This window comes from Sinocyclocheilus anshuiensis, unplaced genomic scaffold, assembly GCF_001515605.1.
Source record: "Sinocyclocheilus anshuiensis isolate Anshui unplaced genomic scaffold, SAMN03320099.WGS_v1.1 scaffold1704, whole genome shotgun sequence".
NCBI classification, from domain to species: Eukaryota; Metazoa; Chordata; class Actinopteri; order Cypriniformes; family Cyprinidae; genus Sinocyclocheilus; species Sinocyclocheilus anshuiensis.
In genome coordinates, this window is record NW_015555820.1 from 150,650 (window position 1) to 165,490 (window position 14,841).

General features: G+C 40.8%; 1 protein-coding gene across 1 annotated transcript in view; it reads right to left on the reverse strand.

Annotated features, from left to right (window-relative positions):
- LOC107675308 (transcriptional activator GLI3-like) overlaps positions 1-14,841 on the reverse strand; it is a 260,552-nt gene that overhangs the window by 143,007 nt on the left and 102,704 nt on the right. The window contains exon 3 of the mRNA XM_016469608.1: positions 9,245-9,487. Coding sequence (XP_016325094.1) covers positions 9,245-9,487 — 243 coding nt within the window. The remainder of the gene's footprint in view (positions 1-9,244; positions 9,488-14,841) is intronic.

A 14,841-nucleotide genomic window follows, 5' to 3' on the forward strand; every position in this document is an offset into this window, starting at 1 on the left:
AACTGATTACTCACGCGCTGTGTACCGTGCGCACACAAAGAGCTACGTCTCAGACGCGCAAACACCGAATTGAGTTCTCCTTCGCATCTTCTTGCACTTGAATGAACAAATACAAACATTTAAGCACAAAATTTAAACATTCAAGCACAAATACAAACATTCAAGCACAAAATTTAAACATTTAGGCACAAAAAGATGCAAAAGAAGTTAATTCAACACCTGCACAATGTGTTCTGTGCGCACAGTGAGCACACAGTGAGCCACGTCTCACAGCCCTTAAAAAATGAATTGCGTTTTGCCTCTTCTTGCACTTGAACAGACAAATACATACAAAATTGTCAAAATACCTTTCTTAGCAAGTATCTTCAAAAAACTGTTGGTTATGTCTTAAGTGAACGTAAACAGTTGAGAAAGAAATCTGATGTGTCTCATTATATTGGATGCATTGCCTCTTAAAGTGACTGCGCCTAATTTACTAGCTGTAGTCAGTGTCCTTAATGTTAATCCAAGAAAATAAAAGAGAGAAAATCATTCACTGCTCTTAACTGAACTACTTTGTAGTTTTAACAAGAGTTATTCTATATTTAATTTATATAGTGAAGACTATGCAATGATATTTTACAGTTGATTATTCTGTTTCTGTACTTGAACACCTACAAATTTGAAATATCTTAAACATTGTTTAATTTCTTTCTTTGTTATTTATTTGTGCTATTTACACGATTTCAAACAGAACCCACGGATACAACCTGCATACGGGTACAAACGGGATCCCCGCAAACCTTGCCTTGCACGTTGTAAAATTACATTACGCCACTTCACTCGCTCATGATCTCACTGCTCAAACATGCTCCCTGCACAGTGCTAATGACTGAGGGGCTGACGTGCATTCAATCCTGTGAGTTTGCTCGAGTCAATGGGAAAGCAAGCGTTTATTTCACTGTATATGTGTGCGAACCAGAAAAAGAAAAAAAAAAGCCAACCAAACACACCCATGCACACCTGTGTGTGCTTGTATGCATTGATAAGCTCATGATGTGAAGCATACCATGAGGACACCAAAACACCAGCATGTGTATTGTAAAGCATTCCATGCACTAGTTGCTGGATCCAGCTGCGTCTGCGTGTAAACACACATGAGTGCTGTTGAGCACTGCTCTGCAGGGGTTACTGTTGACTTTTGTGCATTCTGTTTAATTGCAGTTCCAGATTAATGTGACTGTAATGGGTTAATTACAGCAGTATAAATTATCCAAATGCACCAAATGTGGCTGGAATTGAGGTGGTGAAGTGCAGGCAGAGGAAACAAAGCAGAGATATGGAGGGAGGGAAGGAGAGGAGGGTGGGTAAATATTTTGGTTGTTAAAGTGAGTGTCGGACTGTAGACTTCTGGCCCTCTCTGCTGTTCATCACTCAGTTAAATGTTAACAAATTCCACCCACTTATATTAAAAAACGATTCTGTGCTGAAGTATAAGTGAGAGCATTTGACTACTTTTATACTAAATAATCCAGGGATTATTCAGCATTTGGTTCTGTTCGGTTTTTGAATGCAAGAGCACACCTTATGTAAATTGCCCTGAAGAAACGCATTTGATCATGGTTTGTTTCTTAGTCAGGTAAAACAGATTAGTTCAGTCAAACCATCAATTGGTTTGAAAATATGTAGTTCTGCACATCTGTAATCTTTTTTGTCCATTCTTTTTCATGTAAAATTATGATGTAAAACAAATTTTGAAAGAAAAAATCAAACAATATGATATTATAATGTTATATGATGACATATAATAAAGAGACTAAATAAAGGTTACTATTTCTATTCCTATTCTATCCCCTGTATGGATATATAAATTACATAACAAAATGTATGTTGAATTTAGCCATGAAAAAAAAAATCTTGATTATGCTTTTCTACAGTGCAGTGGAAAAGGAGGCATCAGGAGAAGAGAAGTTGGTCTAATTGTGGCTTTGGCATTAACCGAGCCAACCACAGAACAGGTTTCTTCTATTAATTTCTGAACATTCCACAGCAGGATACTTAAGAAGGGCCAGTAAGACAATAATCCCCATGTGCCTCTTTTGAACAAGAGACAGCAAAAGGTGAAGAGTGATGATTCTGTATCGAGGTAATCTGTGTAATCATGGTCAGGTTACAGGGGTAGATATGTTGGCACCTCAGGGCATATTAATACCTGCACCATTAACAACTGGCTCCATTTGTCTCACTCTCAAACTCTTTATTTGTCACTAGCTTTTCTCTTCCTGTTTGAAAAATGTTAGCTGCTTCACTTTCTGACTTTAGAACTCTAAATACATTGTGAATAAAATTAGCTTCTGTTTCAACAGCGGATGTTCTCAGAATATTTGACCTGCTCCAACAGAAGATAAATCGTCACAACTCCCTGCATTTTTATATTTCACATTTGTCACTTTTTCCCCTTTGTTTACATTCTGCGTCCACATTCTGCACTTTGCTCCATCCCTCAGCGTAAACCCGCATCCCTCTCAGCACCCTGAGAGTTATGGCCCAAAAACAAGCAGGAGTTGTAATCCATTTATTCTGTCCCACCAAAACAAAAATGTCCTAAATAATCCTCGATCACTCTGCCTTAGGAGAGCGAGAAAGCGTAGCTTAGAGAGTCAGGGAATGAACATCTTTCTGTCTCTCGCTCTCCTTCGTTGCTTCTTTATCAAGCAGGTGGTGCCGAGGGGTGGCTGCCCAGGGCTGGCAGACAAAAGAGTATGTGTATAAACTTTAAAGCTGATTAACCCGACCCCACTGCCTTAATGAGAGCGCAGAGTAGCAAGCACCTCAGAGACCTGCATGCTGAACCCTTCCTGTGCCTCAGACCCAGCCAGTCATCCCACTTCACACACATCAAAGAGCTTCCAGCACAGAGCGCCACGCAGGAGAGGAGAGGTGAGGAGAGCGGGGGGACGGTGGGAGATGAGGAGGGGGAGGATGGACAGAGGGATCCCTTATCTCCTCCTGAGAGGATGCTGCTCTGCAGAGTAAGATTGTCTCGAGCTGCCACCTGTCCCAGCCATCTTTGAAGGCAATGCTAAGCCTGTGCTGGGCCTGACCTCCTTCAGCTCCCATTCTTTTATGTTTCTCTTCATTTTTTGATTAGTTACCCCCTCCCCTCCACCTAGAGTTCTTTCCCTCCATTCCTCTCTGTCTTGGCTTTTCTTGTGTTAAGTAACTAGTTACCGCACATAGAGTCATAATAGTAATTAGGGGAAGGAAACATTATTAGCACTTTCTCGCCCTTCAAAAAGCACAGAGTGGTGGTTTCACTAACATTAAAGTGGACAGAATTTTCATTGCTCTTTTGAAAAATATTTCATGTACCTGTTAGATTTGTAATGTCACAACCATGAGTACATTAACATAAAATATTAAAAAAGAAGTGGATACACACAGTTGTAACCTTTCAAACATGTGACCTTTAAAACATTTTTATTGGTATTAAAACCTATGGCTCACAAATGAGGTGGAAAATGGCCATGTAAAATAAAATAAAAATATCAAACAAAAATAATGCTGGATATTATATGCTTGTTTAAAGCAAATTCACACACACAAAGAGGACTGGAGCGAGTGTAATGCTGTCTGAATACCCACTGAGATTATTCAATAGACAAGAGCAGCATATTAGGATGAGAGTGATATCTAGTGGTGTGATAGATTTACACAGTAGTAGTCCAATAGTGTAGTCCAAACAAAAAAAGAAAGAGAGAAAGGGACCTCATACTGTAGGTCTCCCACGTCTTCAAGCCTAATGTTTTACAGTGGGTAGTAAAGTTACTGATAACAGTTGTCTCTATCCTTCAAAACAGGCTTTCTAACCATTTCTCTCTCTAAGAAATCTCTGCGATAGCCTATGCATTATGATCATTCCAACAAAATGCAGATGCATAAAAGGAAACACATCATGTGAATGACTGTGGCACATTCAACGGATCTAGCTTTCAGAATGAATTTCTCAAACAGAGAAAGCAACTGATGTTCATTATTCCAGTATCAGGCAATGCTGAACAGTATTTCCACTCACAAGATGCTTCACCCTGAACCCTCCAGGTGAAAGAAAAAGAAAAGAGGTAAGTCAAGAAGTATAGGAATGTGATGGTACAGCCATACATGGTAAGACTCCTTTAATAAGCTCAATAAAAAGGATCATATGATTATCTGTGGTGTACTAGACCAAGAGGGCTAAAAACAGTGAAAGATTCCCCTTCAGAATGAAAGGATCGGGATTAAGGAGTAGAAGAGATTTCATACTAGTGCCCAAAGACTGCTCCAGGCATCTTGACCCCTGTGAGCTCTGGCTGGGCCACAGCAGGGCCCCTTTTTCACAAATCCAATATGGAAACAAACAGACCAGCCTTGCCCTTGAAGTGGTCAGTGGGAGCCTCTCTAAGGCTTGTATCTTCAATTTGAGGCATCGTTGTGTTTTTATGATTACAGAGCAAGAAAACATTTGAAAAAACGATGGTGATGCTACATTAATGGCATTTAAAGTTCCCCTACTTTCCACAAAGTTTGGAGTATAAACTAAAACTATTCTTCAACTATTGGCCCTTTTGACCCATTGAACTATGGAAAAAGAAAGAAAGAAAGAAAGAAAGAAAGAAAGAAAGAAAGAAAAATGTTTTCATTCAGTCATAACTATACTTCAACTCATGTCATCAATACTCACAACTATGGAGAAGTTCTAGAAAAGTTCTTAGGAAGTGACCAAAGTTTTTACTTGGCCAACAACAGAATGGATATAAGTTTAAATGTAGATTCATTATGCCAAGAAAAGTCCTGGGTAAGCAACCAACTCCATTTCTTAATTTGATATGGTTATCCAGAATACACCAATTGTTCTGGTCATGTTCATGTCTTTGACAGCCATTTACAGTTCAACAGTCAGTGAAGGTTTGACTTTGGAGGGAAGCGGGCTGTTACACCCAGCACTATCCATCCAATATATCAGTGTCAAGCTCAACCCTTTTCATAATCTTAGAAAGCCCTCGACAAGTTCTTTGATTGGCCAGCGGTGGCTTGCTATGCTCCACCAAGGGCAATGAAGTGGGAATAAACTCTAATATGGTGTGCACCAATGTGGAGCTGAACAGACAGGATGCAAGCAGTGACAGATGTTAGGATGTGTCTGTTTGGTGGGATATCATCAGTCCCTCCTCATGTGGATTTGTCTGAACTCTGGTGTGAGGAATCAGTGAGACTTTGGTAAAGGATTACAGGCTTCAGGAAACTTGGTAGATCTTTATCCAAGAAGGAACACAGAGGACTGAAACTGTAGTCCCACACCGCTGATTAAGCTAAAGCTGGGAGCCAGTTTGCTTTTGAGTGAGGACAATATTTTACACTGAGAAGTTGTAGACCGGCACTAAGTAGGCTTAGGAGTCCACCCTCTTTACAGTAATGACACTTGTGGGCTTGAATGTCAACGACAAGGGCTTCAAAGAGCTAAACTCTCGAGATCTTTAGGAAAGTGTTTGTGAAAAGGCACAAATGCATTAGGACCGTTACGACAGCCAAGACTGAACTGAAGAACATGAATAAACCTATTGTTCAGTTGAGTTTGCTAAGGAAAGGATATGGCTTAGTTACTGGGACAATCATGTATGTCCAAGATTTTAAAAACATTGCAGAGCGGCAAGATTTTGTCCCTCCCTGCTTGTCTTGTTCAAAACATTTGCATTCCATCTTAAAATTCATATAAAAGGAAAACATTCAAATCAGCATGCTTTAATTCCCATAATGGGACATGGCTCTTACTGGCAAAGAGCACATCTGTTTTAAAAAATACAAACAAATAGGAAAGAGGACGAAGAGAGAGAAGGGAAGGATCTTCCACTTCCTCAAGAGAGATAAGAAGTGCAACGCCAGCAAGTGCCTCACTGTTGCTGCGGCCTGTTAATGTTGATGACCTGCTAATCAGCAGACAATATAAACAAATGTTGCAGTGCTAGCTGCATTTCACACTTCCACACATTTAGCGCTCTTCTCTTCATTAATCCGTCTTTCAATCCCACCGTTTTATGCATGGTGCTAAGCGGGATATGGGACTCTTATCCAGTGTTTGTGTGAGAAAAGAGGATAAGGCTCAGGAACGAAGGCTAATGCTAATGCTTCGTCTAACGCTCACAAAGAGGGCTATTTATCCTGTGCACTCTTTATTCTAAACGCGTCAGGCCTTCATGCACTTATGCAGTGGGTGTGAGGAGTTTGTGTAAATTTAGTATTAGCGCCTTGATTCATCAAAGGAATAGATAGGAGATTTGTGGGACTTTCTCAGAGGTTCTTGCAGTATCTACACTATCCGTACCTCCCCCACCCCCGGCGCTTGTCATTTGGCGCTTTGCTCCTGACACCCACTCCCAGGGTGCCCCACTGTGTGTTGCCGTGGTGACCAGGTGTACAGAGGCGGCAGGTGTAGGCTCATTTAGGCGCATTAGGCCTTGCCACACGCCATAGGAAGAGTAATCATGCTTTACCTGCCTCTAGTACTAGTGCATACACAGCACAAAGAGACCGACTCGCTCTCCATCACACACTCACACACACAAATGTGGGCTCACACTCACACTAGCGCACACCTGGGACACATTTACGAGCTGATGGATCTCCAAAGGGAAAGAGAAAGGCAGGGAGGCTCTGTAGCACATGAGTGTGTGTATGTGTATGGGGGTCAAGTTTTTTCACACCTCAAAGCCTGTGGAAATGAGTGAATGGCGCCAGCGTGGGTTTTAAAGAGCTGAGGGGTGATAGGGCTTGAGAGGGTTAGTTAAAGGGTCCTGGCCTCTCATAATCCCCTCTGGTGAGGAGTGTACACCACATCTATGATCCACAAAGTACACTGAGTCCTTTATTCACTCACAGAACTACATCAGACATTTTTCTCAGTCTAGACAAAATGGGTTTCAAATGCCAAAACAACAACAAAAAACTTGCATAAAAAAAAACAGGGGTTTACAAGAAAATAAAAACGTTTTACATGTTATCTCTTATTCTCTTATTGTGAGAAAAAAATAAGTAATGGTATTCACAAATTATGAAGCTGTAGGTAACTAGTGCCTACATCCATCTCTTTAACCTGGCTTACACATAACACACTAATACGCTTCTAATATTCTTTAAAGAACTTTGAGACATGTTCACCCTGCTCTGCATGTCTGTGAAATATCTCTCAAGAAAGAATTTCCTCCTGGTCAGTGAGATGAGGAGAGGGCCTCCCACTCCATCCAGAATTCAATCCATCATCAACTTTCTCCACTCAACAGTTCATTGTTGCCCTGGTGATCATCCATGCAGAGAGAATGGACAGACTAAGAGGCCCCTTTGACTTATCATGCTGTTTTTGAACCTCTGTTTCAATGTCTGCCTTCTCCACCTGACCTCTGACCCCCACCACCCTTTTACCCCGCACCCTCCATCCCAGCCTCCCCCTACAGGCTCCAGCCACCCGGAACACCCCTATTTCACTTTTGTTCTTTCTTGCATTGCTCCTTCAGTCTGTCACTCCCCCATATTATAACTCTCTCTTTTCCCTTCACTCTTTTTTCTTGATCTCCCTTCATTTTTTCCCCCTTTTTTATTTCTCTTTTAAATCAGTTACATGAATGCTTAAAAGCATAATGTTGAATATGAATATTTTCAAATTGTCCTTAGTTTTTTTTATATATATATATATATATATAGATAGATAGATAGATAGATAGATAGATGTTGCTTCATCACAAGAAAAGAGTGGAGATTGGAGATTTATGGGACTTTTTCAGAGGTCTTTGCTTTATCAACACTATCCATACCTTCCCTCTCCTCTGGCACTGCCTCCCGCATTAAAACACTCTCTGCCTATTTCTCAGTTTTTCTGTAAAAAGAAAGTGGCAGATTTGCTGAGGTGGTCAGGCTTTTATTAGTCAATATTTGGTCTGATGGGTCAGATTATAGTTGACCTTTGTGCATTAAGACGGACGGACCAAAACTAGACCAACGAAGCACAGGGCTGCTAATGAAGTGGTTTAAACAAACTGTGATACAGTAAATGGTTTTGTGAGAGAGAACAAAGGTAAGGGCATTTCATTAAGTGCTATAGATTAAAACTACACCGTCAAACACAATTCAAAGCCAATTTATCGAAACTAAACAAGCCATCACATTGAATCCTCGTCCATAGGTGATGGTCAGGCAATGGTGGTCTGCAAAATTAACATCTTAAAAGGCTTTGACTAGCCTGATCTGTCTCTCTCTCTCTCTTTATTTCTCTCCTTTACTATATCCTGTCCATTCACAAGTTCTCACTCTCTTGCTAAGAGTCTCTCATGATTATTATAAAAATGATGGGGGAGAATGGTAGGCCAAACAAGAGAAAGAGAGAATATGGAAAAGAACAGGGGGGGGGGGGGCGAAGCACAGTGACTGCTTTCTTCTCTGTGGTGCTTTGATCATGCCGCTGATGAGTGAGACTAGAGTTGTGTGCTTACACTCTGGCCCTAATGAGGGAATTAGGGAGCAGAGAAGATCGTCCCCCATACTAACTTCCCCTCTGAAAAAAATGTAAAGGCAAGCAAGAGCGAATGAGAAAGAAAGGGCAACTAGTCAACTGTCAGGCCCAATCAATCCGTTAGCAGCTTTGCCTTTCACCTCACAGAGGAGAAAAGTTAGTGTGCTAGCTCTGCGCCAAACATTCGTCCTTGAGTTGTATGTACCAACAATATTTACAGTCTATAGGGACTTGGTGTTCATGGTGACTCTCTTATGCAAAACACATTACTGAGACAGCATAAATTCTATATGAATAGGCTTACCCAAAAATGTAAAGCAGGAGGCAGAAGATTTTCAGTAAGTAACAAATCAAATTTCACTTTGTTCCTCACACACATTTCTTGTATATTACTTTCTTGTCGCTGTCTATTCCCAGACAGCAACATAGTGTTGGCCCAGATCCGGCCCACATCTGGCCCATGTGAAATCCATGCGGGCCAGATGTGGGCCGGATCTGGGCCGAAACTGTCTGCTGTCTGGGTTATTTGTTACATAGAAAGCAGATAGGACATTCTCCTAAACATAACATTTTTTATTTCACATATTTTGGGTGGACTATGCCTTTAGGATAAAAAAAAAATATTTTAGGATAAAAATACAACAATGTATAGATAAATTGGAACCAAAAAATTAGTGAGTAGGTGTTTGTCCCGATATGGCCAAAGAACATGACAAAGTAGTAACTTACTATAGTGAGGGTCCAGGTATCCATTGCGAGGGTCCATGGCGAACATTGTCCCACGATAGGGCAGGGTGTGGTCCACCAGGTGGGGCAGAGAGCTGTGAAGCTCTTTCTTCACTAATGGAGGGCGGTCTTCTGTAGAGGTGGATGGTTCCTCACTCAGTTTTCCTGATACGCCCAGAACCATGGCCTGCCCACTGATGGCATTACGCCTCTCACGATGATACGGGGAGCCTGAACTGTCATCCTCTAAATAAGAGAGAAATAAAAAGAAAGAATATTAGTTAATTTGTATTACTTTTTTTATTTTATTGATATATTTATTATTATTATTATTATTATTATTATATATTGTTAATTTTGCATTTTGAAATGTATAGAGTACAAAGAGGACATGAAATAATGTGTTGTTGATGTGTGCTCATGGCATACATGCCTGTGACAAAAAAGAAAAAATCAATTTAAATTAAACAACTCATTTTAAGCAGTTATAGATCATTTGATAAATTTTGAGTTATATCATCTTACAGCACAATCTAGTTATGGCCTAAATCAGCAGTTCTCAAACTTTTAGACTTCTCAACCAATTGGCCCCAAAACACAATATTTAAAGTGCTTATTTTGAAACCTTATTTACATAAACCGGCAGTGGCAATATATTAAAATAATTCAATAATTCAAACAATTACAATGCGTGCATAATTATTCGGCACGTTGATATTCTTTCTTCACAAATGGGGGTTAAGGCATAACCACTGGACAGCGAAATGCTCATTGGGTCAGCACGGTCAGAAAAAAAAAAACAGGTGGAGAAGAAAAGAGACATTTTAACTGCAAAAATATAAAAAAATTAAGGTGAAGAATTAAGTGTGAAACCATCAGGAACTATTTAGTCTTCCAGCCAGATTCTGGAAGATAAATTCTTGAAAGAGTGGTACAAGAGGATGTGATGCTGGTCCTTCAAGAGTCACTCTCAACTTATCTGTCCATAAAGCCTATAAAAAATCAGTCTTCATGTATTTCACAACACTTCAGCATGTTATTCTTATTAAGTGAGGGTCATTTTTTTTATTTTTTACCCAAGCAAAGTCTCTGAGAACCTGACACATTGCACTTCTGGAGACTCCAGGTAGGATGCAGTTTTGGAAAATGGTGGCACTGGAGACTAAATGGTTCCTGATGGTTTCACACCTAATTCTTCATCTTAATTCTTAATTCTTTTCCAGTTAAAGGGGTCATATGATGCGATTTCAAGTTTTCCTTTCTCTTTGGAGTGTTACAAGCTGTTCGAGAATAGATAAGATTTTATAAAAGCATCATATGACCCCTTTAACATGTCTCTTTTCTTCTCCACCATTTTTTTTTCTGACCCTGCTGACCCAATGAGCATTTTGCTGTCCAATGCTCATGCATTAACTTTTCAAATTCTAGTATTGCATTAGTATTGCACCCTTCTCATTGGCATTTAATAATTTTTGACTTTTAGTCTGAGTTAAATCTCTTTTTTGGTTCATTTTATCTGTAAAAGAAAACCTGCCTAATAATTATGCACACTTGAATATAAGACGTTTTTCATTTCCAGCATTCCTTAATTATATATCACATATAAATGATTAAATACCAAATTAATAGTAGTTATTAACATTGATGTGGTTTGGAATTGTAAAATGTACTTGGAAAAAAATTATGATCAGAATATCAACTTGCATAATAATTATGCACGCACTGTACATGCACTTCTGATTGTCTTCTAACACTAGTGGGTTAAGCCAGGGGTTGTCAACCTGTGGGGCTTTAATCAGGATAAAACCGTATATTAAAAGCTATGTGGTTTGGAATTGGTAAAATATGCTTGGAAAAAACATGATCTCATGAATATCAATGTGCATAATAATTATGCACACACTGTAAATTAAAAATTTCCAGAAGAAGTTTCAGTTTCAATAACTGAATGTTCTTCAGGGTTTACACTGTTTCACCAATTAGCGGACATGACCTTTTTGGCAATTTGTGATTATATATATATATATATATATATATATATATTGTTGTCAGACCTTAGCCAATGCTAATATCTGTCACTGTTATATAAAAAAACTAACCTTGTAGCTAGTACTACAATAGGACAATTCATAAGACAGGTCCAAACAAACCTACAGACAGACATACACAAATACACAGAGATTCATAGGTAGACAGACCCACAGACAGAGGCAATAAATGTGGAACAAGTCTGGTCACGCTAAGTCTTTGGGTAGTGAGGGAGGCAGTGTTAGTGCTAACGTGTGTTTTAGGGAGCTCTTTATGGGTTTTGTTTGCAAAGCCTCCTGGGCTTGGCCTCTTCCAGGCAAATGTGCAGGTTCACAGCTTCACACAAGAGCAATGGAGTGTCTCTGTGTCTGTGCTTGCCACATTCTGTGAAATAAAACAGGCCAACATTCAACATCACAGCAGCAGTCAGGCAAGGATTTCCCACAAGCTTGCTCTCTTTCTCTCTCTTTTTTCAAAGACACAGAATCCCATTGAGAGGGCAGCTGAGTCTTTTCCCTGCATTCCAAACTGCCCATTAAATGGCCTCATGGGTAGTATCAACGCCCACAAGCTATCCACCTTCTCTCTCTTTCTCTTTCCTTCTCTCCTTCCCTCTACCAGTCTTTTAACGCTGTCCTTGCCGCTCCCCTACACACACACACACACACACAGAGAAAGAGAAGTACTTTCCCTATTTCTCTGTCTGCAAGTAATTTGTTCTGGCAGGCAAAGTTGGACTTGTACCCCACAGGGACAGAGTCTCCAGTGAAAATGGTCAGAGAGAAGCAAGTTTACAGGGCTTTGCAGGGTTTACAGGGTTTAGTGCTTGATCTTTGTTGAAGACACACAGCCCCATAATCTGACCCAAACTAGGACCTCTCAAGCTAGAAAAAGGAGTTAATAGTTCCGTTAATAAATAATGTTTTTAATTAATAAAACAGCCAATAATTCAGTGCTCTGGAAAAATCCTCTACCACTCCATACACTTTCACTGCTGAATAACATCACTCAATGCTTTTTAATCTTGAGGAGTTCAGTTCATAACTGCAGCTCTAGGGATCAATGAGGTCACCAATGATGTAATTTAAAGGGGTCATATGATGCTGCTAAAAAGAACATTATTTTGTGTATTTGGTGTAATTAAATGTGTTTATGCGGTTTAAAGTAAAAAAAAACACATAATTGACAGGAGATGCCTTTGGAGCAGACTCATAGGCAGGAGAGGCCTCTGGGGCAGATTCATGGACAGAAGAGTCCTCTGGAGCGGACTCGTGGACAGGAGAGGCCTCAGGAGCAGACTCATGGACAGGAGAGAACTCTGGAGCGCAGTGTGCAGCCCACACGCTAAAAATGGCGACTGCCATTACAGGAAGGGCAGCACAGTGTGGCATGACCTCTAAGATGGCAGGGCTTGAGAGCGCTGACGTTACCGGGATGCCTGCAGCTCTCACCGACATCAGAGGTGGGTCCATCACGCTAGCTATCAGTCTTTCCAGTCTTGGCCCAAGCTCCGCGTCCGACTCAGGCGTGGCGGCCATCTTGGCCGGGGACTCAGGCGTGGCGGCCATCTTGGCCGGGGACTCAGGCGTGGCGGACATCTTGGCCGGGGACTCAGGCGTGGCGGACATCTTGGCCGGGGACTCAGGCGTGGCGGACATCTTGGCCGGGGACTCAGGCGTGGCGGACATCTTGGCCGGGGACTCAGGCGTGGCGGACATCTTGGCCGGGGACTCAGGCGTGGCGGACCTCGGGCGTGGCTGCCATCTTAGCCGGGGACTCGGGCGTGGCGGCCATCTTGGCCAGGGACTCTGGCTTAACGTGAGCAGACACTGAAATGGCGGCCACGTCATGACGAGACTCTGGAAGATCAGCTGAGACGTGACGAGACTCTAGAAGGGCGGCCATTTTGTGAAGAGACTCTTGTGTGGCAGCCATCTTGCGATTAAGCTCTTCAATGGCGGCCATATTGTGAAGAATCTCCTGAGTAACCAGCATGATGTGAGCAGGCTCTGGCTTGGCAGGTGTGACGTGAGCAGGCCCTGGGGTAGCAGACATGACATTAGCAGACTCTGGCTTGGCAGACATGACGTGGAAGACCAAACAAATTAGTTTCGCTTTCACAACGAAAAACACGGCGTGAGCAGAGGTGCTGGGGTTGAGAACGGCGCGGCCGGCGGATCCGACGAAGGAGCAGCGGCTTAGCGTGAGCTGAGGCCGTGCTAGAGTGAGCAGAGGCGGCAGGGTTGAGAACGGTGCGGCCGGCAGATCCGACGAAGGAGCGGCAACCACATGTGACGACCCCGGGCTGGACTCCGAACAATTATGTAATTATTTGCTCACATTCATGTCGTTTCAAGCTCATGTGACTTTCTTTTAGTGGAACGTGAGAGTTAATTCTTGAAGACTGACAAAAATAAATAAATAAATAAAAACTCCATAAAAGTAGTCCATACAGAATATGCACTACAGTACAATCAACGTCTTTTCAATCATACGAGATCTTGACCCTAAAAATCTTGACATTTACCCTATTTTTTTCCTACATGGGTTTTGACATAAAATTACTTTGTAAACTAAACACAAATACTTTGTATATTTAATTATTATTGTGAAGAATATTTAATAATTTAAAGAACCTTATTCCACTACACAGAACCTTAGCTGCAATGGAGAGGTTCAATGGATATTAAAGGTTCTTCATGGAATCGCAGATGCCATTAAAGAAACAATGTTACAGTGCACATAATTAAATTAAACTGAGACATAATTATGTTGCTTTAGCTTATTTTAATAAATTAAATTTAATTAAAATATTTTTTTAGTGGTATACTTTTTATGGTGCTTTTGCATCTTTTCTCCTTTTGTGTTTCACATCAAAAATTAAATCATACAAATTTGCTACGACATGAAATTATCTATGAAAGAACTGTCATTTTTTGATAAACTACCCCTGTCACATGTGCAGAGAAAAATAAGACTAGCCCATCAGATGCTGATATTTACAGATTTCTGTATGAAAGTATTTTAAAAACTCAAAACATATTTGTTTTAACAAACTTCTAGACCAGGCATCCTCAAATAGCGAACCACAGTCCAGTTCCGGACCCAGGCTTGGTTCCAACCGGACCATGGGACACAACAATGGTAGCACCATTTCTACAGTTTAAAGTGAACAGCGCATCAAAACAACAGAGCAGTACACACCACAAGCGCTCAGGGTTTATGGCAATTGTTTTTGCCATTTTGCCATTCAGTTCTGACCGTTCAAATAAACAAGACTTTTTTCATCTACATTTAAAATTTTTAATCAGCATGCTGAGAGTTTTGATTATTATGCACATTGTTTGCTTGTTTTTATTAGATCCTTATTTTAACAAAACATAATAATGGTCCAGACTTCAAGAGGAAAAACCTGAACCCCCATAAAGTATCTTTTCTAAGTAATATGGCCTTCTGCCATACATAGTCTTACCTTTTAATATTCTTATCCAATTGGGCTCAACTGCTTTGCTTGTGTGTGTGTGTGTGTGTGTGTGTGTGTGTGTGTGTGTGTGTGTGTGTGTGTGTGTGTG